This window comes from Barbatula barbatula (genome assembly GCF_947034865.1).
Source record: "Barbatula barbatula genome assembly, chromosome: 5".
NCBI classification, from domain to species: domain Eukaryota; kingdom Metazoa; phylum Chordata; class Actinopteri; order Cypriniformes; family Nemacheilidae; genus Barbatula; species Barbatula barbatula.
Window position 1 is genome coordinate 7,113,191 of NC_136769.1, and position 27,830 is coordinate 7,141,020.

Here is a 27,830-nt window from a genome sequence, read left to right on the forward strand (position 1 = left end):
GAGAGAAACAGATGCAGACATACAGTGTTTAGAGTGCTGGGTCAGCTGATTTGGTGAATTGGTGGGTGGATGATGGAAGATCTCTTGTCTGCAACAATCACACGTTTACTCAATAACAGACTGCATAGCTGCAAAGAACAAGAGAGATAAAAAAAGGCTGGACATGTTTGAAAATTGTGTATTTCACCAAGCCGGTGAACCTGAATCCTTTAGAGAATATCTTTAGGGATAAAATGACACAAAGGCAAAAAACTGAAATATTATTCATTGTGCTATATATTTTAATTGTAAAATTATGTTTTCACATTTGCCCTTCAAATCTATTCAGACAAATGCAAACAGAATGCAAGAAATGAGAAGAGAAGACAGATTAAAGGTGCAAATGAGTTTAGATTAGAAAACTGACCAGGCAAAAAGAGTTTCTTTCAAAGTTAGGACAAATCCCAATTAAAAAACAAATACATTCCTACAAAATAACATCTATTAACATTTCTTTGTAAACAGGCCATTCTGAATATGACGTGATGTTCGTGTACATCAAAATAATTAAACGTCACAAATTAACCACTGAAAAGTAAACAAACAGGCATTGCGCTGACAACAGCAACATCAGAATATAAAACAGATATTTAGTGTTTGAAACACTCCCAAAAACAGTCAGTAATACGTTTATTCTTTTCCCAGACGTGTGGTAGGTATATGTCCTTTTTGTGCCATTATTTACTCGATTTCTGTTATTCCACCAAGCAATGGAATACTTTAAAAAGGCCCACAAATTTGGGACCTCATTCTTTACATGGCAAGGCCACCAAAACAGGGTGTGTTTTTCATAACACATATAAACAATGCATTGCGTATAATTCAATCACAGTATATAGCGCACTTTAAAATTCACATAAACTCCTAAGCAGTCACATTAACCTAGATATATATTGGTTTATACATTTAATGGTGTAAATATATTCATTGCAGGGAATGTTTCTTAGCTTATTATACAAATATAATTTATTTTTTTAAGTAGATGTTTGTATAAATCTATATATTCGCTTCTTTCTCAGCATGAGAAAGTCTGAAGATATTTGCAGGTTATGTTTAACAGAAATACTTAAACCAGTTTGCATGATTTTGTTTGTAAAGGGTTTCAGAAACATGGCTTTAAAGGTTTACATTGTTATTAATTAAAATATTGCTGAAACATTCTTCTGACCAACTTACTATTGCGTTGGTCTTTATTCCCTTCTGTTCATTCTAATTCAACGTAATTCTGTGATTCCGATGTGATGCGAAAGGTTTTTAAATGGTGTACAATTCAACCAGGAATGGCTTGACCAATAGGATTTCGTCAAATAGTGATCACCAAAATCCTTGGATAAAAGATCAAACACACAAAAACAAACTTGTACAAAAATGGCAGACTGATAGCAAATAGAGTGAGACGAATCACTGCTGCTTTTGTGTTTTTCCTTCAAAGCAAACAGTAATCAAACTGAATAAAAAGTTTGCTTTGGATTGTGGAAAAAAACATTTCTTTCATTACGAAGCTTCGTCCGAGCCTGTTGTTCCCGTACCTTATGTTTATGAAATGGATGTTCTTCACTCTTCATCAAAGCATAACCCATAATAATATCATATATATTTTCTGATGAAAACAATAAACATTCAACAAATGAAATACCCTTTCGTACCATCTTTAAAACGCTTTCCAAACATTGTCTTAATGACGTCTTCATACATGTTTAATGTCGGCATGGGTTTGTCCTCTCTTACAGATCTCTACCTCTCTAAACCTTCTGTCTTACTTTTAATGACCCTAATATGATCCCTTAAGATGCCAGTCACTGCCTCGTGCCTGTCCGATGGTTGCAATGGTCGGCCGATTGCTTGGTGACCCCTCCGAAAACCTCTACCGCACGGCTGGTCCAGGGAATAACATTACCAAGCATGCCTGTGCCGCATCGGGCGAGAGCAGAGAGCTCCGTGTGTGAAAGTGGGAAGTCCCACACATTAAACTGAGACAATTCCCCCACCAGAGCCCGGGACGGCTCGAAACGAAGACCACCTATGGAGCCCTGCAAGATAAAAGGAACAGTAGTCAGACTCCTACTTACTAACTAAAGCAACTCTATTTATTAACATAAATAAATAACATCTTTGTGTTTTCTGCATGAATCTTTTAAGATTTTCTAATTATTCACTGGAAGTTTTTCTTTTTACCTTCTGTTAGAAATCCCATGGAATCAAGATATTTCTCAGAAGATATGTTTTTTTTCAATGAACACGGTTCTCCAACAATAGGCATTTTTAGGTCTTGAAATGGTTTATTACGCCATCATCTTTTATTTTTGTTACAGTTTAAATGCGTTTTTATGTATGGATTTTTTTGTTTTATCCAGACAAATAATCTTAAAAGTAAAAAGAAAAATACTGCATAAAATGTAAAAATGTACACTATAAACAAAAAACATTTCAATGTTTATTTGGGTGAATATGACATTTTTTAATAACGGCTTAAGGATCCAGTGTATGAAATTTAGCGACATCTAGTGGTGAGCCGACAGCTCACTCCAACCCTCCCTTTCAAAACACTACAGTGGCTGACACAGAATTCGTCAAGTTTTCGCGTCCAAGCCAAAGGGGATTACATATTTACGAAACGCTCTCTATAGAGCAGATATTGTTAGCAAACAAAATGAAACTAGTGAAGGTGTCAACGTTTACAGCCCACATGGGAAAACTTGTCTATAGTTTAAGAAAAGCCCCTTACATCACCACTCTAAGCAGCTTAACCGATAGACATTATGAGCCACAGGCAGTCAGTTGGTTGTCATGATTGAAAATACATTCCTAATGAAAACCTCAGATACAGAACACAACATAGACTTTACAACATAAGCTGAAACGGGTCTAGGGAAGAGATAAGTAAGGTATACTTCACGCGAAATGAATACGTTAAAAAATGAGAAAGTGGTGTGTGGGAATGGGGTTTACATGCTGCGTGAATGAATAGGCCTACCAAATGCTGGCCATCTTAACCCAGCACCATTTAAATCTGGCAACCTGATACAAGCATCTTACGTACTTGTTCTTGGCCAAGTATGAGAGTTCCTCCTGGACGGATGGTGTGGCGGGTTGCCAGATCACTCCCTTCGCTCTTTAGTTTGCCCCCTAAGTAGGCGTGCCACACTCCAGCCCTCCGGTTCCAACTCACGCACATATGCTGCCATCTGCCTACCGTTAGGTTTAGAGGCAACAGTGCCACCTACAACATGGAGGATAAACGGCTCTAAATTACAAATTTAAACTATACTGGATTTTATGCTCAAATGTTCTTTTTAATGCTGCATGTGAACTCTTGTGGTCCGCATGTTCATATTGTTAAATATTATTTTACTTATCACTTTTACAGGCGAACACACATTGTACTGTATAGACACTGTCAAAGGTCAAACTAAAACTTCATCGTGTCACAAAAAGACTCGCACTGGTGAAGAATGTAATCAGATCACATTTCACTGAAGCTGAATATAATTATTTCAATCATTTGACATTGGGTCTTGCTGTGTTCCATTCTATGATGCTTTACCTCATTATTAATGATGAACTCGATGGGGCCATGAACTAGCTGCTGAAGCACAAGTTCATGACTCTGATCCGTAACGGCATACGAAAACGCTGTTCCCATGATGCTCTTGGCAGGTTTGAGCCACAGGCAGACAGTCAGAGCGTGCAGGGTGGGAACTTCCTGCTTAAACAGAGCAAACATGGAGCTGCCCCGTAAAGGGAACGAGAGCCGGTAGCCTTCCGGAAACGTGTTATCTAAATGACCTGCGAATTGACAGATGGAAAAAAGAAAACAGTGGATGACACACAAAACAGATAATAGTCTATAATACCTCCATACCACAGAGCAACTGTATTGCAAAACATTTTCAGAGTTATGAGGTTTTCACCTGATCTGAGTATTATTACATTTCCACCTTATACAGCATTAATAATAGTAATAGTTCACCTAAAAAAAGAAATTCTGTCATAATTTATTTACCCTTATATCTATCAAAACCCATATGTGACTTTTTCTTCTGTAAAACACAAAAGAAGATATTTTGAAAAATGTCTCAGTAGTTTTCTGTTCAGACAATAAAAGTCAATGGGTACCGCTGTTGTTCCGTTACCAGCATTCTTCAAAATATCTTCTTTGGTGTTCTTCAGAAAACATGAACGTGAGTATATTTCGGGTACACTGCAATTTCCCAAGGGCCTAATAACTGGGAATATATCCCCCCACCAACTCTCCAATCCTTTCACTGTTTCCAAGCTCTTAAAATCTGTTTATAATTCTAAATGATTTGGTTAAGAACAATTTATCAGGCCTCTCAATCACCTTTCTCCAAGCTGCTTATTCGCTGCTGTACAGTATCCAGTCCATAGTCAATGTGCTCCTGGTGTTTATGCGTCTCCTTGCGCAGAGCTTTCCTCTCTTCCTCAAGCAGTTTGATCTTTCTCTTCAGCTCTCCTTCCAGATCTTCCAGTCGTCTCTGTGTGTTTGTCGTTCGAGCCCGGGAAGACTTGAGAGCAGCGCCTGATGCTTTCTGTGAGCTTGGGTCTGTGTGATTGAAGTCTAGTGCTGTCATTTCAGACTGTAAAAAAACAATCATATTTGTGTTATTTACCTGTAAATGTGATATGACATTCAACCGTAATGACAGCATTTTCTACAGTATATTACGTTGATGCAGTTGGGTTGTTTGATATTCTACTGAAAAGAAATAGATTTACACAAACACTTCTATTCTTGCACAGATTTTCCATTGACTTTATTGTTTGTATTATGCATTATATATTTTTAACCAAAAATAACATTTGATAGGGTACAAAATAGCTTATTAAGGTCACGATGTTACAACAAAAATAGCATTTGTTATGGTTAGCTTGGGTAAAAATATCTAGTTAAGGTCACGGTGAGAAGCTATCATATTGCTTGTCATTTATTGATGTATGCTTTGGGTTTCTTAATAATTTCTTGTTTATGGGGAGGCTATGTGGGCAAGAGGGAGATGGGTTGTTTAACATCATGAGATTTTACTGGAATGAGTTAAAAACAGTCTATGGCTGGAAGGGCACCAGCCAGTCTGTAAAGCTGCCATTCACAGTCACAGGAGTCCATAATATGCTTTTAGTGCACCGTGCCACGTTTCTCATTTCTTCCCTGCTGTCATGCATGCTGTGATCACAGATTATTGGCACAGGTCAAGTATATCCTTCCTTTCAAACACCCACGCCAGAAAATATTCAATATTCCCCTTTCTTTCAAATATAAGATGACATATAAGCAACTGAAGTGCTGCGTCTCCCTCTCTCTATAGATGGAGACATAATTTTCGGTTAAACTGATTCAGGGTAGCTACAGTATCAAGATGAGCCAGAGAGAATGTCCTGGTGAGGATGTAATTTGTTCCTCCTATCAGATCGTAAAACAGGAAAAAGGCGCACTTCGCCTGTATTTCAATCGCACCCAATCAGGGACGCGCGTCTAAAGCGCGCAGCGATAAATCACGCCATGGGGACCATCGTACGTGAGCAGAAACGTAAACGCGTGCTTCCGATTAACTTTATGGGCACACGGTCACTGCAGCAGCAGTACAGACGCAAATATAAGTCTATTTTGGCTATGCTTTGATTGCATGACGCATATTTATTGTGTGCTTTGGTACTTGAGAAACAATTACGTGACCCTTAAATGATTTTCGGAGATGTAACCTATTTTGGGTATTGCCATAAAGCATTAAGACAAAATATTTTATACGCATTATGCCCCTCGGCAGACCCCTTTTAATCGCAAAAAGAGATCCTAATAGATTTAATGGTTATAGGGGGAACTGTAATTAATGGAAATTATACGAATCTTTGTGGGGTCTGTTTGGTAATGTTTTGGATTCTATTTTTGGGATGTTGTTGGATCTGAATCCACATTACACAACACAAACATGCAGGCTGTATTTAAATAGTAGTTGTTTTATTGGTAAAGGTTCAATTGCAATGGAAGCCATTGGAATCTGTTTGGGTCATTCAGCAGAGTGCACACTGTAACAAGCAACTGGTACTTTGTCCTGAAAACATCTTTATCAACAGGTGCGCACTTTTTAAAATGACAAACGTGAGAAATGGTTCCATACCTCCAGTTTCTCAATGCGGTCTTTCATTTGAGTTACGGCATGCGTCAGCTCCTCAACCGCATGAGCCTTGCGCATCGAGGGTCCCGCATCGTCCTGCATCATGAGCTCTTCCTTCTGCTCTTTTTGGGTCTCCCGACGTCCCGGGCCCTTTCGCCCTTTCAGCCCACTCTCGCATTCCGAAAGCTTTCCCGTTAGCTCCCGTATAGTCCTTTGATCCGTCAAGATCTCGTTTTTCTGCTGAAGAACCGTCTGCCGGAGCTCCTCGGCTGTGGTGCGGAGATATCCCCAATCCTCTCCCGCATATGAGGATGGGTCGTCGGCTTGTTGCTGAAAGTGTTTGGGGTTACACTCGCCGGCGGGCACAGGGGTGCAGATAAGTCTGCTGTAAGTGACCTGCTGTTGGCTGACTCCGGTCACTACTCCGGCTACGCCGTAGAAGGTGGGAGCCTCTGGTCCCCCTCTCTCTCTGCTGCTCGCATCAGTACCATGGAGAGCGTCTAGCGGTCCTGCCCGGGCTACCGAGCCTGACGAAAACATCTTCCCCGTTCGGTCCTGAGACAGTGACTGGTTGTCGGCTAGGTGCTGTGCTGCGGATGCTGAAGCCGGCGGAGATCTGCTGTGGACCGCGGCGATGATGCAGATAACCGCTCCGACAAACGCCACCATCCCGGCGGCCAAAATGACGACGATGAACTTCAGGGTGGCGGTGGAAACAACAGTAATACAAAAAAAAAACAAAGATAACGGTGAAATTTAGTCCTTGAGAATAATAAAATCAAAGTATATCGCCATCCACGAATTCTTCAGTCCTCGACAAGATCTCACCAACTGTCTAAACCACAATGACTGTTTTTCCTCTATTATGTGCCCACAGATTTGATGTCGATTAGGTATTCACCGGCTGGACGCATCTACCGTGGGGACAAGAGGCGGGGGTAGAATCTTTACGATCGGGGTGGGCTACACATGCGTGGAGGTGGAGAAAAGCACCAGTGTGAGCTTTCATACAGTTGAGAAACACCCAGAATATGATCTTATGGAGATACCGGATGCGTTCGGCCAGTCAAACATTCCAAACTACGCGTCCAGTATTCACACGGTTTAAAGCAGACTCTCTCGCATTTAAAGAATGAATTATTCCTTGAAAGCAGGTTTAGAAATAGTGGTATGGTAGAATTTACGAGTTGGTTCTTCGCAAACGGACCCACAAAACACTAAGCGCGCGTCTAAAAGGTGGGGCTTTAGGTGTAAAGAAAAAAACAATCACAATCCAATCAGCAAATTAATGCAACAAGTCAAATGTTATGCAAATGCTACACATAGCACTGACGCACATTTTGTAGTAATAAATAAATAAATAACAAAAGCTCTAAAACAAAGTTGGAATGAAGTTCCATGCTTGTGCAGAATTAAATATGGGAAAAAGGGAATTTGGATGCATTGGCTGCAAAATGACGTAAATTTAAAGTATGAAGCACACTTTCTCATAATGCTTCTGATATAAAGAAAACATATATTAGAGCAACACCACGTGCAGGTTTTTCTTGCAAATGAATGCTTCTGATATAAAGAAAACAATTTTAGAGCAACACCTTGTGCGGTTTTGTCCTGTTGTGTTCTGAGCAGCCAGGACAGAAAGTGGAAAAACGTTTGAATCCTTGTGATCCCACACGGTTCTCATTGAAGCATGAAATCACCCAGAAGGGATTAGTGCGGATATGCATGACCTCATCATATCTCAGCATGTCCAACGGGTCTCCATGTTAAGTGTAATCCACCTCCACATTCACTTATCATACATCATGCGTAAGAAGGATATAAAACCAAGAGAGATTAACGTTTTAGAAGGCATTACCAATGCATTTAACGCATTTTCAACAATTATTGTTGTCAGTTGTCTTGCGTATTCATCCAAGACTCTGAATTGGGCAACCAGAGTTCAAATTTAGGATTTTTTGGTCCATCTAAAACGAGAGGTTTAAACATCCCCTAGACATATTTTAAAACCCAATAAAGCATGCTAAAAGCATTAAATGCCCATCCAATGATTCTGGAGATATCTGATATTAAAGATGGAATGTATGCATGAATTGATTCTGCTGCTACCATTAAGTTACATAACCAGCAATGACTGTCAAACCCCTTCAACCTCTCCGCCCATCATCACATTTCACAAATAAAGCTATTGACACAACCACGTCTTTCCCCACACTTTCCCAGCTCACATCAGTCACAAGCATCCAACAGTATTGGTGAATTCTACGGTTTTCAGCAGGCTGACTGATTAAAATTTGCTTCATGAGATTTATAGGCCTTAAGTATTGCCTTATGTTCAGGGTTCAATTCAATGTGTTCAGTGGAGCTTGTGGTTGCATGCCGCAGTTTTTGACAAATGTGTGCAATAAACAGCAGAGGTAAGAGAAGGTGAGCATGTGCCAAGCAGAGAAGCGCACGGAGGCGAAAAACAATTTCTGATTTCATTAAAAGGAGAAGTGGGACAGTCTAAGAATGGAATGTGTCACTCTGAAACTGACATTGTGCTAGCTAACAAGAACATAATATGGGGAAAAATAAGAGTGCTGCTCTTAAAACAATAGAGATGTTTTATATAACATCCAATTATTTAGAAAATGACAAGTATAATTGACTGGAAATAGGGATGCCAAGCTCCAGAAAGTCCTAAAAAACAAACACAACGCATTGTAATGGTCATATCACTCATCCAGTATATTCCAAGTCCTCTGAAGTCATACGATAACTGTGTGAGGATCCGGCATTACGTTGAAAATCGTACTTAACGGTCCACATCCACATTGTGTGTTAAAATAGCTTGGGTATTGTGCTATAAATAACTCCTTTTGTGATCAACAGAAGAAAGCAATGACAGTGGAAAAATGTATAAACTATTCCTCAGTCATTACCACAGGCCTTTCTAGTGCAACATAACATGTGTTTGGCTTTAAAATCGCAACATTATGACAATGGTGTTTTTGATGATATTGACAAAAAAACAACTCATCAGAGTTCCTATAGACTATGCATATTGCAGTTGCTAGGCAACATATGAACCTATATATAATAGGCCTATGCCATGCAAGGTGTGCGTTTATATGCAACATGTTCATGTAATGACAAGTATAATTGACTCGCTTTAATTTTTAATTTGTTTTGATTGTAAGGACCCTACTCTTTCGCCAGTTATTATTATTATGATTATTATTATTGATTCAATGTTTAATGGATTGAGTGTTTTATTGTTGCTTTTGTAAGGTGACCTTGAGTGTTGAGAAAGGCGCCTATAAATAAAATGTATTATTATTATTATTATTATTAATAAAAATCACATTTAAAAGACTCTCAGAGGACTGCTGGATGTCACAGAATTCGTTCTTCAATTGCATCTTTGGTTACACAACACCATGAATCTTTCATGAAGGTCACACTGTATGTAAGCTGGCCTTGCAAACCCATATTTTTTCACAGAATCTTGTTTTCAATATAAAGAAAAAAGATGCATAACTTAATAGGAGGTCTATTGTTTTATTTATAGCGCTGTATTAAAACACATTGTTTGGCTTGTCATGTATATTTTAAATATGATAAAAAATTACTTTTATGCTCCATGCTCACGTTAAGACTGAACTGATGCACCAAACAAGTATGTGCACAACAGTTTAAAATGCCATTAAAAAGAAAACCTTATCCTTCTCATACCATGGGTTTTATCACCTTATAGTGTTTGTTACGCCCTCTAGTGGATAAAGTCGGATTTGTTTGTAGTTGTAGTCAACAAAGTAAAGCTAAAGAGCAGTCTCACCTAATCAGCACTTGCCTTTGAAGACTATAACAGCATATTTTTTTGCATCCTGACTGAATACAGAGGCTTCAATGAATATGAAAACAATGACTGCTCAATATATGCTTTAAAATATGTGCATCAGGGATTACACACATCATAAAGTACACAAGAAAACAGTATTTGCAAAAATCACAAACGCAATTCCTTTATTAAAACAAAACCAGGCAGCTTGGCTAGACACTACTTCAAGACATTGCCATGATTTTAACACTTTTTCAGTTACAAAACTGTACACAATACATAATCGAAGCAACAAAAATTATTCAAATTCTGATAATGCCAGATATTTTAAAAAAGTTATGTAAAATTATATTTACAACAACAGACTGAACAATTTGTATTAAAGGACACAGACACAAATCAAATAAGATGAACAGAAAAATTCCATAATATATTAAAAGGATGAGGTTGAATTGAAATTAAGCCACATTTACAGAGGAGGAATGTTTGTCTCTGTCTCTCACTACTAAAGTAAAAACACAATGAAGTGGACAGTCTCAAAGCAGTTGGTGCATTTATGATCTATCTTCACAAGAAGCCAAAGACAAACAAAAACCGAGCGTTTAGAGTGACAGAACGTTTAGAAAGCACAGTTTGTGCATTCTGCGTGACATGCATGAGTCCAGAACTGTGTGACTCCACTTCAAACCTTACTAAAATGAAATGACGCACACACCCCCACAAGAACGATCCATCTGAAAATATTAACATATTCAAACACGAATCCTTTGCAGAAAGGCACAACTGCATTACTTTTTTAAAGACAACATGCATTCTAAGTGCTGAGAAATGTGTTACTCCTCACGATTGAAAGAAAAAACCAAACCACCCACTTAGTAAAGAAACAACCCCATTACAACAAAATTCAATTTCTGTACAGGCCCACGAGAAAACTTGACCTCAAAACGTTCACATCATGGAGGTCTGAGCCAAATTACGTGCAGATGTGGAAGAATAATGAGTCGGGATTCGTTGGGATAAACAGAATGATTCCCTGCACTCCTGATGGGGATTCTGAGGAAATCTTGACTGTCACCCCCCCCCCCCTCTTTGTACGAGTCTTTGAGTGCTAAGTGGGATTACAGGACATGCCAGAAGGCTTGAGCATTCGCTGTAAATATCAAGGATTTAAGAGCAGCAAGGTTAACTCGGAGCACAGAGTTGAAGGACAGGACACCATAAATAAAAAAATGAGCCAGACTGCGAGGTGTAAAACAAACAAAAAATGGGATGAAAAACGGTTTCACAGAATATACAAGAACAGGCTGAAAAAGCAATCCAGAAGAATGACAATAGCAACACCCTGATAATAAAGGAAACACAGAGCACAACATACAACTTGTTTTCAAGTCAAGTTTAAAATAAGTTTTATAAAGGCTTGTTGGACTTGTAGCACAAGGCACCTTTAAGAATGTATGGGAACTAACTTCACTACGAGCGCGCTGTGTTTGGCCACAGTCAAAGTTTCCATTTCATCAAGCTAGTGTGCCTGGCCTGTGACTTCTTATTGAAAAACAGACCCTGGCTCGCATCAAGACCCAGTCCATGGGGTTTCTACTTCACATTTCATTTAAGTCTAACCAGAGGCTAGAGACCGTTCCAACCGCATAAGAACTAGATCAAACCCTTGCTTTTCCCTAAAGGCTCTATGACAAGCAAGGCAAAGATTCCGTTTCGAACTCTAAACTCCCAGCTTCAATTTATCTATCGCCGTTGATAAAGAGATAGCAGAATGATAGGACATTCCCAGATGACCAAGTAACATAATGAAGGGCGCTTAAGCTGGGAACCGGACAGCTGACTTAGTTTAAACTCAAAGCATTTTGCAGATTTGAGTTTAAGCACAAAGAGCAAAGTAAGGTCACTGTAAAGCACTTTATTGAGAATCATATGAGCTTTATCTAACCAAAGCTGTCTTTAAAAAGGAATACTTCAGTCATGACCATAAAAAACAACATCAATATAAATACTTAAGTCGGTAAATAAAAGCAAGGAATTTGTGCACGAGACACAATCGCATAGCTTACTTTCTGTAGCGCAAAAGCACTAGCAACGCTATGGCACACACATACTGATAACTTTACATGTTTAATGCCGCAGGGATGACGTATTTGTGTATGTTAACCCAGAAGTTAGTGCCGCACTGGTTCCCTCGACCAAAAGCCTATGGATATTTCCCACAGACTTTTGAAGGATTGCAAAAAATAAGCTGTATGATTGACAATTTTTATACATGTTTTGTCTGGCCGGTAAGTCTTTGCAAATGAACACTATGTTTAATCATTTTCAATCCCAAATAGAATCGGCAGAAGTGAAAGGCTTTAAACAGACAACACTGCAGTCACTCGACGTCACCAAGCCTCCGACAACTCTTACATTTGATAAAAAAAATGCATCCTCATCCATTTTTTGGGATTTGTGCCCATGTTGCATTATTTGTGAGATTTTTATGCATGATGAGATTTACGGCCTCGACAATGACTGTGGTCGCATTTAGCAACCATCGTTGTTCAGACACAATAAAACATGCTATTTCTGGTGTGTTTCATATCGTAGAATATACATTTCAGACCTTATTTCAGGCATTTGACCAAAAAAAATCATTCAATAACCCATTGGTGATGGAATCGGATGTGCTTTGAGGGAAAGTTCACCCAAAAATGAAAATGTTGTCTTCACTCACCCTCGTGTTATTCCAATTCTGTATAAATGTCTTTGTTCTGATGAACACAGGGAAAGATATTTGAAAGAAGATTTTTAAAGAATGTAGAAAAGTTCTGAGGGGTTTTTGAGTACCATTACATTTTTCAATGGTGGCTATAGTGTTTGGTTACAAGCATTCTTCCAAATATCCTTCTCTGTGTTCATCAGAACCAGGAAATGCATACAGATTTGTACCAACTCGAGGGTGAGTAAATGACAGAATTTTAATCCATGGATAAACTGTAACTTTAAATGCTAACTCGTTTCCAGGTTTTGCATACAATATTACATCAACCCTGGGGCACTCTTGTGTACCTTTTAAGTAAACACATTGGTGGGTAAAGCACCCTGTACAACACTTACGAAATACTACTTTATTATACTGACAAATGGCGGACAACTAGTAAAACTGTATTCAATTTGCACCCTGAAACTTTGTGTTACATATTAAATCTACAGAGATTATACTGGTTAACTGAAACGGGTATGAATCGAGAAGTCAGTTTGGAGATCAAATACGGCAAACAGAATATACAACATACACAAAGTCACCTGGCACATCTGGAAACAAAATCTGTGAATTTGTGTGAAGGAAAGTGTAGCAAAACACACATTCATTTAATGGTGATATTAGTCATGGCACAGTGTTCAATTCAGACAGCTTGGCCACCTATCTTAAATCTTATGTGCACCAGACCGGTTTCTGATTGTTGTCAATGTCGTAGCTTCAATTCCCGGGAAACACACATATTCATCGAAGGTATACCTTGAATGTGCTGAAAAGTCACTTTAGATAAATGTGCCTCTAACTATAGACGCGTATGCAACTACAAACTGGCAAATCTCCACATATTCCTTTTGAAGATTAAAGAATGTCATCTCTGTTGTGTCTCCATTCATGTTTTGTTGGGATGGTGCTTTGGCTGTTGTGTGTTTTGTTGAGCTGCCGCACTTTTAGGGTAACAGGGTGGAGAGGTAGCAGAAGGGGGATGGCAAAACTCTTTGATCGTCACAGTGAAGAGATTGGCTGTAATGTCCGTGACGACCACATTGGCACACTGAGACGTCATGTCAGGACGCCAGTCTACATCTTCATCTTCCGACGGCTCTTCCGACACGGGCACCTCGGGGACCTTGAGGGCCCGGCGACCAGAAAAGGGATGTCGTCGCCGCATTCGCCTGTCCATTTCGTGAGGTACGGAAAGGTCCAGTATGTGCTCGTTGTCCTCTGAGGATGATGAGGCAGAGGACGAAGACGAGAACATGGGGGAGGATGGAAGAGCAGATGGACCTGAGGTTTTTTTCAGGTGTTGAGCGGTGAGTTTGTGAAGGGCTGGATCCACGGCAATTGTTGTGGTGGGTTTGGGCGTCAACGAGGTATGCTGGGATTGGCCTTGTGGGGGGGACGGTGGCTCACCGTCTGAAACATCCGAGCTTGAGACCGAAGGAGGCTGTTCATCGTTGAGAGTCTGACTTTTGGAAAAGTCTGACATCTGAAGCTTTGAACTTTGGGATGAAGAGGATGATAAAGACAGGCCACTGATGGGTACGTTGTTGCGGCATTCCACACCTTGAGTCTGGCTCTCTGCTTTAAGGGAATCAGAATGAAATAGCTTTCCAAAAACAGGAAAGCTAGAGCTCCTCATGGGGGGTTGGAGACCACGGTAGGACACTTCGCCAAAGCGCCTGTTCTTCCCAATCACCCTATTTCGAGATGGAATTTTCTGCCGCCCATAATGAGATGGCTGGACAGAGCCTTGCATGTGTGTCCTTTTACTGCTGGTAACATTTTCGGTCTTGTCAAGCACTTTAAGGTTCAGAATGACCCGCCCTTTCTTCACCTCTCTGGGTTTGACCTTCCGGTTCAGAATACGGACCGTTTCTGAGAACGGACTGACTGTGGGCCGAGAGGAAAAAGGACCGTCTGTTTGCGCTGAGGGGTCTAGGCGGGGCAACGGTCGACGGGCCATACGATGACAGCGGTGAATGTCTTTCTTCAGTTTTGGCTGAGCGGCACCTGACTGCAGCTTGGCGTTGGATGGGGCACTGGGGGTGTAGGACGGTGCAAGGGAGGGGTGAGGAATTTTGGAAGTGTGCTGAGGACGACTGTGCTTAAACTCCTGGACTCGTGGGAAACCCTCCACAGCTTGTGCTCTCGACTAAACAACACCAGAAAAAATATATATTTCATAATCTTTGCAAAACACATCATTTAGTAAATTCTAATGCAAAATTAACAAAAAAATCACACAAAAACTGTCAGTTGGTGAGATACCTTCAGAAGCAATGTTTTAGGTTTTGGGCCTCTCTTTTTTGGTCCATACATCTCTTGTTCTCGTTCTCTGAATGAAAAGAAGAGTTCAGTGTTTAAGTATACACAATGAGAGGTTGTGCCAGTTTCAGCATGATGGCGTTCATCCTAGCACAAACCATGACTACAAAAATGTACTTTTAAGTGATGTGGCTTAAGATGTCTGAGTGACTGTTTCCTGTGGGTATGGAAGAGGAAAGAGACGATCTTGCTTTGACTCCACTTCACACAGATGCATCAACGGTCACAACAGTATCTAACGTTCATTCCATACCACACCCAACCATAGCAAAATAAATAAATGTAACATTTCTATTACTGTCAATGAGAGAATAAATAATTCTTGGACACCACAATAAAACTCACTTTAGTTCAAATGCTGCAACGAGTCGTTCATCCAGAATGTTTTCCTCAGGTTCCCATGTACTATACCTGAGGAATAAAATCATACAGTCCATTTGCACCTCAGTTTCTTTCAGAAATACAAGGTTGATCACAGATAGATAGTTTAAAGATCCAAAGCACATCACTCACTTTATTGCCCATCCTTTCCATTTCACCAGGTACTCCATCCGCCCCTATAAGACAAATACCTTTTTAAGCCCTTCTAGCATTAAAGTTATTTATCAATTAAAAACGTAAACACCTTCGTCTATTCAAGGATCATACGTTGTTCTTTTAAGTGAAACGCACGAGCATACATTCAAAAAGCAGTTTTCGTATACAAAAGCATCCGTCAAGTTCCAAAAGTGTCTCGCAATAAATAGCGTTGTGTGGTGAACGGACTGAAAGAATAATAATACATATTCACATAATACATATTAAAATTGCTTGAATATTATCTTTCATTATTCAACCCCTTTAAAGCTTCCATTTAATTCACATTTGCGTCACTGTAACTGAAAACATAGAACTACTGTGTGGTCAGCTTGACAGATATGGTCACTATACAGCGGTAGGCTACTAAATAAAAATAGCCTCAAAACGACTGCAAATATTCATGTTCAACACAAAAGTAAATGAATATGGATTTATAATGACATATTTGGGTCAACTATGCCTTCCATTCACGATGGTCTCTTGAATGTAACTAAATATGATGCAAAAAATTCAATCAAACAAGTTTACACTAACAACTTCCTTTACAGTGGTAAAAATAGGAAGACACTAGTGATTTGACAACAAGCATCTCTCCTTTTATCAGCCCTCAAACCCCGAATGTATTGAATGAAACAGCGACGAGGATCTGTATCGTTTTACACACATCTACATGCAATGCAATGCAATGCAAGCGAGCGACACGTCGTAACGCAACGCGAACAGAACGCGACGCTGCCGTTGTAAATCAACGAAGCTGTCAATAACACAAGCGCGCAAAGTAAACGCAACATCGCCCAATGTAACGCAATAAAAACAACGTTGCGTTTCGCTGCAAGAGCATAGTGTTTATTTTGACGCGTCGCACGCTTGGGGTGTCCACCGGCCTTTGTCAAAATGTTGCACTCCTTGCTGATCCAAAAAAGCTAACCCGCTAACAGCACTTGCAAACCAAACAAAGCGTTAAAGCATCTATATTTGAGTCAAACGAGTGCCCTCAAAAGGACCGTGAATACGAGGGCACCGTGCATTACTCGAGCAGTTTTGCAGATCGCAAGGGGGGGAAGCATGCTGCTCTAATGCAGGTCGTGCATCGCAGCCGGGCTGCATGGTTGAAGTTTAATGCGTTTGTAGGCCGCAGTGAGTTGAAACGAAGATATTTGATCGTTAAGTTGCTGACCTTGCGGATGCGACGCTTCAGGATGGCCTCGGCGGCAAACACGCGGTCCCCTGCCGCGGACAGATCCATCTTTAGCGGGACAGCAGAGACGCGTTCTTCCGCGAAGCGATGGAGAGATCCTGCGCCGTGGAGGAGTCAACTGATACGCACGCACGCACGCGCCGTCGCACATACACACTACACGCACACTTTCTCCCAAACAGTACGACGACCAGTGCAAGGCTGACCGACGGATAAGATAGCAATATAGCCTATAGTTGTAGCCTATAGGCTGACTTAATATATATACATATTAGCCTTTTTTAATATTGTGTTTATAAAATCTGATCAGAATCAGAAGGAGCTTTATTATGTCCACACACACAAGGCGACATGAGTTTAGTGCAGAAGAAACTGTGCACAAGGAAACATAGTGCAAATATACATTAAGATTAAATAAAAACAGTAACGCACGATATACAAAAAGTGAAAAGAATATATAGGCAAAAAAACAGATGTGTGATTTACATGTTTAACCCATTGTTAAAATATAAATATATAAAATATAATAACAAAATATTAAACAATGCATTTTTATATTTATGTATTGTCTATCGATCTTATATTTAATATTCTTGTTCATATCTTAAAGAGATTCATTTTTTATCTTGTCCCCGCTTTTTTACAATTTTGCTTTGTTGCAAAGCTGCGTTACAGAAATGACCACAATCCGAACATACATTTAGAAAAACAGTAAACGTATAAAAACACAAGGAAACGGGAAAATATGCATAAGACAAATAAGACGTTTCTTGGAATTTGTAGAGACCTTTTTGCAAATTACCAGGATTCAGGAAATATAAGATCTGTACGCCTTTAAACACCATCTCAGTTTAACTGATAAACAAAATCATAAGGCATACATTTTATTTCGGTGAGAAAAACAGCAAAACATATACCGTAGAAGATACAATCTTGTCTGTCTCAGGTGTGCAGTGTTAACGGCAGGTGTCTAACCTCAGTCACACCCTTATTACTCTATTCAATAATTTACAGGCCACATGGGTGACAATAGGTCTTTTTCCTCCTCCCCCTACTCTGTCTCTGTCTTACACACATACGAGACAGGAGGACACGGGAGACAAGGTGGGAGGCCAAGAGACATCAGTGGGTTATCTGTGTTGTGTTTGTTGTTGGAGAGTGGACGTTGTTTTAGGTTTGTTGTGTCACGGTGAGATCAGGATGTCGCTACAAAACAGTGATCAACTGCATCGCAGCACCCTGGGCATTTATACAGTAAGTGTAACGCTTTTTTAGAAGGTGAATTATGATCTCTCAACAACTGACATGTAAACATGGTGAAATGATGGATTTTGATTACTAAGCATGGATCATAGTTTTTGTCATCTTAAACGTTTTAAACTAAAGTCGAAATTGAAGTTGAAATACAATAATATACTCTATATACATCATTTACTGCATTATGTTATTGTATTGATAACAAATATATTATTCTGCATTAAAACACTGTTGAATTTCATATATATAGATTTTAGATTGAAAACATTGTTCTGATAATCTGTTTCCAAGGTGCCAGATTATTGTGGAGTCATTTATGGAGATAAAACATGTTGACAACTGATCTGTACTTCGTACCATCATACATATTGTTTGTTTACATTGCACAGAACATAATGGAGCAGTTTAACCCGGGCCTGCAGAAACTGGTGGCACTGGGAAACAGCTACATTCAGGCTTTCCAAGGCAAGTGACCATGAGAAAGTTAGAGAGTGAATGAATGAGATGAAAAGTGGACGGGCTGAACTTTGACCTACCGCTTGTCACTGATGACAATCATCATTGTTTAATGACCGTCTATTTTATGAGCTTGAGTTTCACTCTGCATGACACTGAGCAGGAAATGAAATCTGTTACTTCAACGGAAGAGATAAACTATCAAAGACAGCTATCAAGCAACCCGTCATTAAACAATATAAATACTGGTGTGGCTTTTAATTCAAACATTTTACATGTCTACAGCAAAACAAATCTGAAGAGTATAGGTTTATTAAATGGTTTAACAAAGAAAACAAGAGAAAGGAAATTCGTGCAGTTTTATTTAAAGACATTTAAAACACAAACATTTTTTTTCTATTTAAAACAATTTATTTAGCCAATAAAACAGTTGATATTCAAGAATAAGATCATTTATTTTATTTTTAATTTATTCAAAAAATCTTGTTTTATTGATGTCTAGATATTTTTCCTGGAAAACAAGACATTCATAGAAATGCTAATTAATAATGTGATATTTTTTTTATTTTACAAGTGATCATTTCAATTGAAAAAAACAGCTGTATGTCCAATTAATATCAATCAAATTACAGTTGTTGTGTCTTTATTAAAAATAACTGAAAAAAACTGCTAAATAACAAAATAAAAACACAATACTTGATGATTTTTAATTATTTAAATATGGTTTTTGCAAATGAAGTCTTCAAAAAGAAATATTATTTGTTTATTAATTCATGTATTGCTGTGTAAAAAAGTCACGCTTATATTGGTAAATAAACCATGTCTGTGTGTTTACAGCCCTTGCTGTCACAAGTGAGACCTATTTCAATGCTTTGGCTAAGATGGGTGAACAGGCCATGCAAAGTATGTCCTCACGTTTGCTGGGTAAGCGTGTACTCTCACTTACTATCTCTTTCTTCTGCATTTCTATCACTTTTCGCCACGCACACAAACACAGATAGAGAAAGTTTGGCGTTTTTATTGAGGCCGTTAAACTGGGAGGGAGCTTGTATCCTTCACACACATAAATTGTACTTTACTCCTAAACGTACTTTGTTTCTGGATCACAAATGTGGTTTGGCGGACATTTCCTTGTTGGGGTTTGATCAAAACGTTCCTATGAATCATATTTGATGAGGATAGAGAGAGAGATGATGTGTGTAAGTTGTAGCGTAAATATCAGGTAACTGTGCTTAATCTGTTATTTAAATAATACATGATGATCGACACATGATGACGATCACAGCCTGACAACGTGTGCTTAACATCTCACATAAGTATATTAACATTTTAATTTCAATTAAATTAAATGTACATTTTAATTTTCAGAGAGTGACTTAATTCATGAAAATTCATAGCACTTCACATTTTGCATTCTCATCTGACACCTCAGGACTGGAACTGAGAAGTGATTTAGTATGTTTATTAAACAGTTTTTCTTGTGAGGGCTGTTAGCGTGTCCCCACAGCCTTATTTCAGGTTTTACTGTCCATGTGGAGACATTTGGTCCCTACAATGCAGACCAAACTTGCAACTCCGATACATAGAATAGAATACGTGTTATGGGTATATATAGGCCTACAGTATAAAATCTGATTTGTGTCTGTTTTGTAGGTGATGTAATGATACAGATCTCAGAGAATCAGAGGAGACTCACCAATGAACTGGAAGGAGTGGTGTGTTGCATTTTCTCTCTCTTATCCTCTGGTTAACCATCTCTCAATATCCTATGCCTCTGCTTATGTGTCTTTGTTGACATAAAACTGTCTGATTGTCTTTATGACCAAACCTATGTTTGATCAGTCACTGTCTCTGTGTGTGATGTAGTTTCGTTGGTTTCACTCTGAGGTCCTGCAGGAGATGGAGCATAATGTCAGGTTGGATAAAGAGTACATATTAGTGAGTTTTATAGTTACTTTTCAATATCAATAGCACAAAACCTGCATGTTTTAATAAATCCTTAATAACAACTACTTTATCAAAACTCGAAATAAATAATATTGACTAAAAAGCATTAAGCTGAATATTAAAAAGCAAATATGTATTTATTTTCTGCTAACGTTTTTCTCCAGGGCAGCAGAAGGCAATATGAGATGGAGGTGAGAAACCAGGCAACCGCGCTGGAGAGACAAATGAGGAGAGGGGTTTCACAGGTAGGAGCGGTGACCCGATTGGTGCCCTTGTGGTCTTGATTTACCCTATGATGCCTATGGTGTCCAAAAGACCAAATGTTGTCTTATTTTTCATATAATAATTCAGTAAGGGTGTTCATGAACAACTTGAGGTTTGGGCACATTGTTCACAGGGATTGAACCAACCACCTTCTGGTTGCAAGTTCTGAGCTGCATATGCCAGAAGTATTGAATCTTTACATCTTGATTTTTGGTGGTTTTGGTGCGTAATATAGATCAGACGGCCTGTGAATGCTGAATAGGCTGAAACTAGTTTGTATATTTACACAGACCATGTATCACAAAGATGATGGTGATGAGCAACATTTTTTAAGACCGTGATGAGTCCTTCAGACAGATGGTGGAAGACATACATTATCACTCATGATGGTGCTATAAAACAGAGAAAAAGAATGATGATAACATTGGTAATGGTGTGTGTGTGTGTGTGTGTAGGACGGCAGTCAATATGTGCGTTTTCTGAGGGAAAGTCAAAAAGAGGCGTTAAGGGAGGAAGAAAGAAGATATCGATTCCTGGCAGAGAAACACTGCTCCCTCACAAAGTCTATTGCCTATCTCATGAACGAGGTTAATATTGTCATTATTTTTGTGAGTGTCTGTATCAACCAGCTGCTTAATAGTGTCTCAGTGCTTCGAGACATAATCAAGGTTATACAAACAGATGTTCATGCATTTTATATTACTTTTTAATACCTGCTGAAAATTTGTGCTTTTGCGCCATTTTAAAAGCTAAATTCATGTTTTTTCTCCCACAGACAGGGGGCAGTCTTCAGAGCAGATCGGAGGGATGGAAGGATCTGGTGAATAACACAAGAGAATCTCGTCCACGCACTCCTTCACGACTGGATGATAATGTGGTGCGCCAAAAAATAAGAACATAATATGCTTATTATATAGAGTTTAGCGATCATTACACTAAAATATCATTCATTGTTGTTGTCTGTGCTTGTTTGATGATTATAACCGTCTACGGGCCTCTTCAAAAATCTATCGAATCATGCAAACTCAAATCAATATTTAAAGGTCCAGCCAGTACTATCTAGTGGCAAGGTTGCGTTTGCAACCATCCTTTCACTCCACTACACCTCTCCCGTTCAAAACACTACGACGGCTGACAGAACATGGCGAATTGCATGCAAGGGGACCCGCGGTGTATGTAGATAAAAATAGCTCTTTCTACGGTGATATAAACATAAGGCTTCGTTGTGTAAGCTCTTTATGCAACTCTGAAGCTAAAGTTAATTATGTATATTATATTGCATTTCTATCAATAGATCATCCCAAAAATTACACACTAGACCTTTAATGTCCATTTATTTTATTTATTTAGGAAGTAGCCGTGTAATAATCCAATTACTTTCATTCATAGTCTTTCATTCCCCTGTCTGGATTTGTTTTGCAGTAACGTCCAGCTTTATCCTTTTTCCTTAATGTATTTAATAACCCTTAAAGGTACAGTGTGTGACATTTGACTACATCTAGCGGTAAGGTTGCAAATTGCAACCAACGGCTCACTCCAACCCTTCCCTCTTCCTTTCGAAGCACTACGGTGGCTGACACAGAACTAAGATGTCGTCACGTTTTCGCTTCTTTGCTGAAGTAGTTATCATATTCACAAACGCTTTCTGTAGAGAAGTTTGTTTGTTTATGTCAATAGTAGAAACAACATGTAAAAAGAATTTCATGAAACTGACTAAAGTAATTGGCATCCACTATTGTTTATTCCATATTTACTGTAATAGAAATCAGACTTTGCTTTTGATTTTTTTATTCATAATATTACATAATATTGTAAATAATATAACAAATGAAGATGTCATGGAGAAAAATGATGGGACCCCAACATAATATTTTGTTGCACAACCTTTAGAGGCGATCACAGCAAGCAAACTTTTTCTGTAGCTCTCAATGAGACTTCTGGACCTGTGAACAGATATTTTGGCCCACTCCTCCTGAGCAAACTGATCCAGCTGTCTCAGGTTTGATGGATGACTTCTGCAGACTACAAGTTTCAGATCTTTACATAGATGTTTGATAGGATTCAGATCAGGACTCATAGAAGGCCACTTCAGAATAGTCCAATGTTTTGTTCTTATCCATTCTTGGGTGATTTTAGCTTTGTGTTTTGGGTCATTATGCTGATGGAGTACCCATGACCTGCTTTCTGACACCGGGCAGTACATTTCGCCCCACAATGCCTTGATAGTCTTGAGATTTCATTATGCCCTGCACAGATTTTAGGCACCGTGTGCCAGATGCATCAAAGCAGCCCCAAAACATAACAGAGCCTCCTCTTTTTTTCATCTGTGAACATAGAGCTGATGTGACTTGCCAAAAAGCTCCAGTTTTGACTCATCTGTCCAAAGGACATTATCCCAGAAGGATTGTGGCTTGACAATCGGAATTTTAGCAAATTCCAGTCTGGCTTTTTTATGTTTTTCTTTCAAAAGTGTGTCCTCCTGGGTCTTCTTCCATGGAGCCCACTTTTACTCAAAAAGCGACGGATGGTGCGATCAGAAACTGACGTACCTTCACCTTGGAGTTCAGCTTGTATCTGTTTGCCAGTTATTCTTGGTTCTTTTTCTACCATTCGCTTCTGTTCAATCTGTGGTCGATGTTCCTCTCACGGCTGCGCCCAGGGAGGTTGGCTACAAATCCATGGACATTAAACCTCTTAATAATATTTGCAACTGTTGTCACAGGAACATCAAGCTGCTTGGAGATGGTCCTGTAGCCTTTACCTCTACCATGCTTTTCTATTACTTTCTTTCTGAGCTCCTCAGACACCTCTATTTCTTGCTTTCTCTGGTCCATGTTCAGAGAGGGGCACACAATGATACCAAACAGCACAGTGACTACTTTTCTGCGTTTAAATAGGCTGAATGACCGATTACAAGATTGGATACATGTGTGATACTTATTAAAGAAACCAATAAGTTTGTATTTTCACTATAATCCAATTATGTATATTATTTGGTACCTACAAATGTGTCCAGGCCATTTTAGATTATCTTTGTAGAACAAGCAATAATTCATCTCTTTCCACACCTTATTTGCTTTATTCTGTCACATACCAAAGGCATGCAAGCATACATGATACAATAGCTTTTAATTTCATCACTCTTCAGGAGGAATGAAGCATTCTTTTAATGAGCTGTAAGGGTACCAACAAATTTGAGCACGTCTGTATAGTTTGTTGCATTTCTGTCAATAGATCCTCCAAAAAAGGACACACAGGACCTTTAAGGTCTTAAATATATTATAAAATAATTGCTTTTTTATTTCCCTTTACAGTTTATGGATGGTGTCAATCGTTTGGCAGAGCCTCTGGGCAGAGTTCCCTCTAGAGGTGAGTTCACATCTGCAGAAACATCTAACATGACAAAACATAATCTTTCACTAATTGGTAATCAAAACCAATATTGCTAATCACAACCCATCGTCCCCCCATTTTAAATTGAAGGCCCCTCCCCTCAGCCCAGTCGTTCAAACTCCATGAGTGGAGGAAGAGTGATGCGAGCAATGGTGTCCAACCCTGCCGCAGCGAACCCCACCCTCCTGCCGTTCAACCAGGGAGACATCATAAGTTTACTTGTTCAAGAGCCAAAGAATGGCTGGCTGTACGGTCGGTGTGATAGTTCAGGACGGTGAGTGCTTTTCACACACTCTGTTCTTAAAGATTAATGGTGTAGTGACTATAAATCTGGGCTGGTTCAAAGCTTAGGACAAAATATCACCTGGAGAGTTTTTGTGCTCTCCCATTTTCACTGTAGCCTACTGTTGGAACAAGCGGTTTATCTCAGTAATGTGAGTGTGATGGTTTAAAAAAACAGACTATTGTTTCCGACCACGTCAGACTGACCACCAGATTTTGTTTCACGTTCATTCAATCCTTTCGCTTTCTGTATTGTTCAGGCAGGGCTGGTTCCCAGCTGCTTATGTAGGTCCCGCAGACGAGCCACCTGGACCATCTGCCCCCAGGTAAACTGATACGGCACATTTCCCAACACCAGGTGCTTCACTTTAAACCCGTGACCTTTGACATCTGTGTCTCTCGCTGTACAATGGCAGCTCTCTCAGTAACAGCAGCAGAATGAGTAACCTCTTCGACCAACCCGCGAGCAGCAGTTACTACGTGGCTCCGCCCCCACCGCCGCCTCCACCTTCATCAACCAAATCCAGCGTGTCACGGCCGGTCACGCCCACCCCTTCAGAAAACAAAGTAAGACCACAAACGCTATTCACAAACGACTCCATGTCAATGAAAAATTATAAACATTAAAGAGGCCTTGATTTTATACTTCAGGCATTTTTGAAGGGATTGAAAGGCTAAGCGGGATTTTTTATGTCAGCCATAAAGGAATGTTGCAATTTGATGATGGATTATGCAGGAAACATATCTTTCTTTGAAATAAGATGAACCGATGAATTATTACAGAAGGAGAAAGTAAATAGGCTTTGTTTTGATTTCATGATGACTAAATGTTAAATGTCAGTTCCACATTATGGCCAGCAGGGGCACTGTGGTAAATTTCTACTCTCCATGACACCTCATCCGTCATTCTGGTGGTTGCAAGGGGGAAGCTCTTTCTGCTGATGGTCTGTGAATGTGTTTGTGTGTGTGTGTGCATGCTTTGATATGGTCCGCTGCTTTGCTTACACCAGAGGTACTCAACTTTATAAGCCACACAAGACTATATTCAAACCTGCATTTGATCATTCAAAATCTTTACAATCACAACCACAAAATACGGCAGATGGGTGAGACGTGAATTGTTGAGTACCTTTGCCATATAGCAACCAACATTTGGGCAATTCCAGCATAGTGGGACATTTTCAGTCAAAGCTTGAACTATACATTCTCACGGAATGTATTTATGACCAATACTGAGCCATCTGTTTATTTGTTTCTAAACCCCTGATGGTAGAAAAATATCAGACTATGCAGGCGTTTTTTGGATGTGACAAAGGACACACATTTGTGAATTAAAATGTGCAAACCAGAAGCAATAAATGGAGAGCAAATAGAACATAAAATATTTTATTTAAATTTTCATGAGCCAATTTATGAGGAATATGGACGGTAATTCACTTACCTGACTATAGAAAACTATGCTTTAAACACACTCAAAAAAGCTTTAAAATCTAAGAGAGCCTTATTTATTTAAACCACCAAATATTAACATCTGACCCATCTGTGAGGTGAAAACCTTCTGTAAAAACTAAAGGTTGACATTTGCATGGAGTTGCTCTTTCAGAGTTTTAAAGATATTGCTGTGTAATGCTTTTGGTATCGTGTGCGTTTTATTAAAAGGAGGCACATTGTATCCTTACATGCTCAGCATTTCCCTGCTTTTCCTGTGATATATATTTTAACATGTGTAAAATATATTTTTAACAGAGGCAACAAGAAAACTTTGGATCTCAACCAGAACTTTTTCCAAGGTAGGTGGAGTTGGATATCATTGTGTAGTTTAGTAGTCGGTTGCTCGCTCAGCATTGGATCAAGACCTAAATGAAACTTCGCCACAATTATAATCACTTCGTATTTTGTTTTTGCAGAGGCACAAATCCATTTGCCACTGTGAAGCTGAAACCCACAAAAACCAACGACAGATCAGCTCCACGTGTATAAATGCCTGTTCGACCAATAACAGATCATCAAACATTCTTAAAGCGATAGTTCACCCCAAAATATCATTTTTTACTCACCATCTTGTCATTTCAAACCTGTTTGATGTGCAGAACACAAAAGAAGATCTTTTTTGAAGAATGTTAGTAACCAAACAACAGTAGTACCCATTGACTTCCATTGTATGGACACAATGCAAGTAAATGGAGACCACCGTTGTTCGGTTACCAACCTTGTTCAAAATGTCTTCTTTTGTGTTCTTAAGTAGAAATGTTGTCATAAAGGTTTAAATGACAAGAGGGTGAGTAAATCATGACAACATTTTTGGATTATCACTTTAAACTTCGCAACCAGATCAGCACTACACATTTTACATCGTTTAAGCAATGACATTCATTTTTCACTTTCATTTTATCAGTCAGAAAGGTTACAGTTTGGATAATGTGACTTGGCAGTGATCAATGGCTGGTCTTTAAAGTCCATTAAAATGAGGAGATTTACTACATGAAGCTGTTTGCCTTTGAAGGGCCAATCTATAATTTCTTTATCTGTACTTTGCTGGGGGTCTGGCAATAATTGCTTTAAAGCAGCAATAAGACTTGGATATCAGTGGTGACATTTGTGTTTTCAAACATAATTTCTTCCTTGGACTGTTTACTGTTAACTCAGATTTTAAGTGGTCTTCATAACTTTCTTAACACGTTGTTACTAATGCACTTTCAAATGTAATGATGTTTAAACTACAGTTGAATGTGGTTTGACCTCTGACCCCTAAACGTGCCCAATTTTCCTGCTCTTAAATTGGCTGTTCTGTCTGTTTAAGTGCCTATGAAGTGAATGTTCTTTTTGACCTTGACAGTAATGGGCAAAACTTTCTACCAAGGTGTCAAACCCATTAGTGCAAACTCATTTGTATGGATATTTCTAATGTGCATCACATCAGAGATGGTTTGAGAACATTTTCTTTAATTGGTGCAGAAATGTCTGAATATGAGTGCCCTTATCATAGCGATTCATTGTGTGGCATGCCTGGTGAATAAAAGGGAAATACATGCACGCTTCGGGAGTTCTTTCTGTTCTTATAGTTCTTCAGCTTTATCTGTTTGTGTGATAAAATCAAAGTAAAGCATTGCATTTATTACATTTTTAAGAATGTTATATAAAGTCATGCATTTCTTTTGATGGAATTATGTGCATAAAGAAACGGGGTGTACATTATTTGTAAATGTGTGTTTTTTTAAATAGCTTCAATTTGTAAATATGAACTAAGCTTAAGGGAGAATGAAGTGTAGCCAGCTGTACTTGATCTAATTCAAGTTTAAATAGATTTTAAGTAGTTTAGAAAACTTCAGTTTGAAAAAGCTTTCCCGACACTCATGCTCAATATTAAATGCAACTTCTCTCATTTCT

The 27,830-nt window shown here is 39.0% G+C and overlaps 3 protein-coding genes across 3 annotated transcripts; 1 reads left to right on the forward strand and 2 right to left on the reverse strand.

Moving 5' to 3' along the window:
- Positions 1–265: 265 nt before the first annotated feature.
- On the reverse strand, positions 266–7,089 carry nptxra (neuronal pentraxin receptor a). The gene is made up of 5 exons (XM_079456939.1): positions 6,174–7,089; positions 4,382–4,637; positions 3,584–3,825; positions 3,080–3,259; positions 266–2,069 (listed from the first exon to the last, which is right to left on the reverse strand). The coding sequence occupies exons 1-5, from the start codon at positions 6,837–6,839 to the stop codon at positions 1,836–1,838; spliced, it is 1,578 nt and encodes a 525-aa protein (XP_079313065.1). The 5' UTR covers positions 6,840–7,089; the 3' UTR covers positions 266–1,835.
- Positions 7,090–10,154: 3,065 nt separating this feature from the next.
- On the reverse strand, positions 10,155–17,208 carry cbx6b (chromobox homolog 6b). Its single transcript, XM_079455540.1, has 5 exons — positions 16,824–17,208; positions 15,581–15,624; positions 15,413–15,478; positions 15,011–15,077; positions 10,155–14,894 (listed from the first exon to the last, which is right to left on the reverse strand). Exons 1-5 carry the CDS (start codon positions 16,890–16,892, stop codon positions 13,632–13,634), a joined length of 1,509 nt encoding a protein of 502 aa, XP_079311666.1. The 5' UTR covers positions 16,893–17,208; the 3' UTR covers positions 10,155–13,631.
- Positions 17,209–17,903: 695 nt separating this feature from the next.
- On the forward strand, positions 17,904–27,476 carry baiap2l2a (BAR/IMD domain containing adaptor protein 2 like 2a). Its single transcript, XM_079456785.1, has 14 exons — positions 17,904–18,098; positions 18,491–18,566; positions 19,395–19,481; positions 20,211–20,272; positions 20,424–20,495; positions 20,669–20,749; positions 21,224–21,355; positions 21,544–21,645; positions 24,083–24,137; positions 24,252–24,435; positions 24,704–24,769; positions 24,860–25,010; positions 26,190–26,233; positions 26,351–27,476. The coding sequence occupies exons 1-14, from the start codon at positions 18,045–18,047 to the stop codon at positions 26,421–26,423; spliced, it is 1,239 nt and encodes a 412-aa protein (XP_079312911.1). The 5' UTR covers positions 17,904–18,044; the 3' UTR covers positions 26,424–27,476.
- The last annotated feature ends 354 nt before the right edge of the window (positions 27,477–27,830 follow it).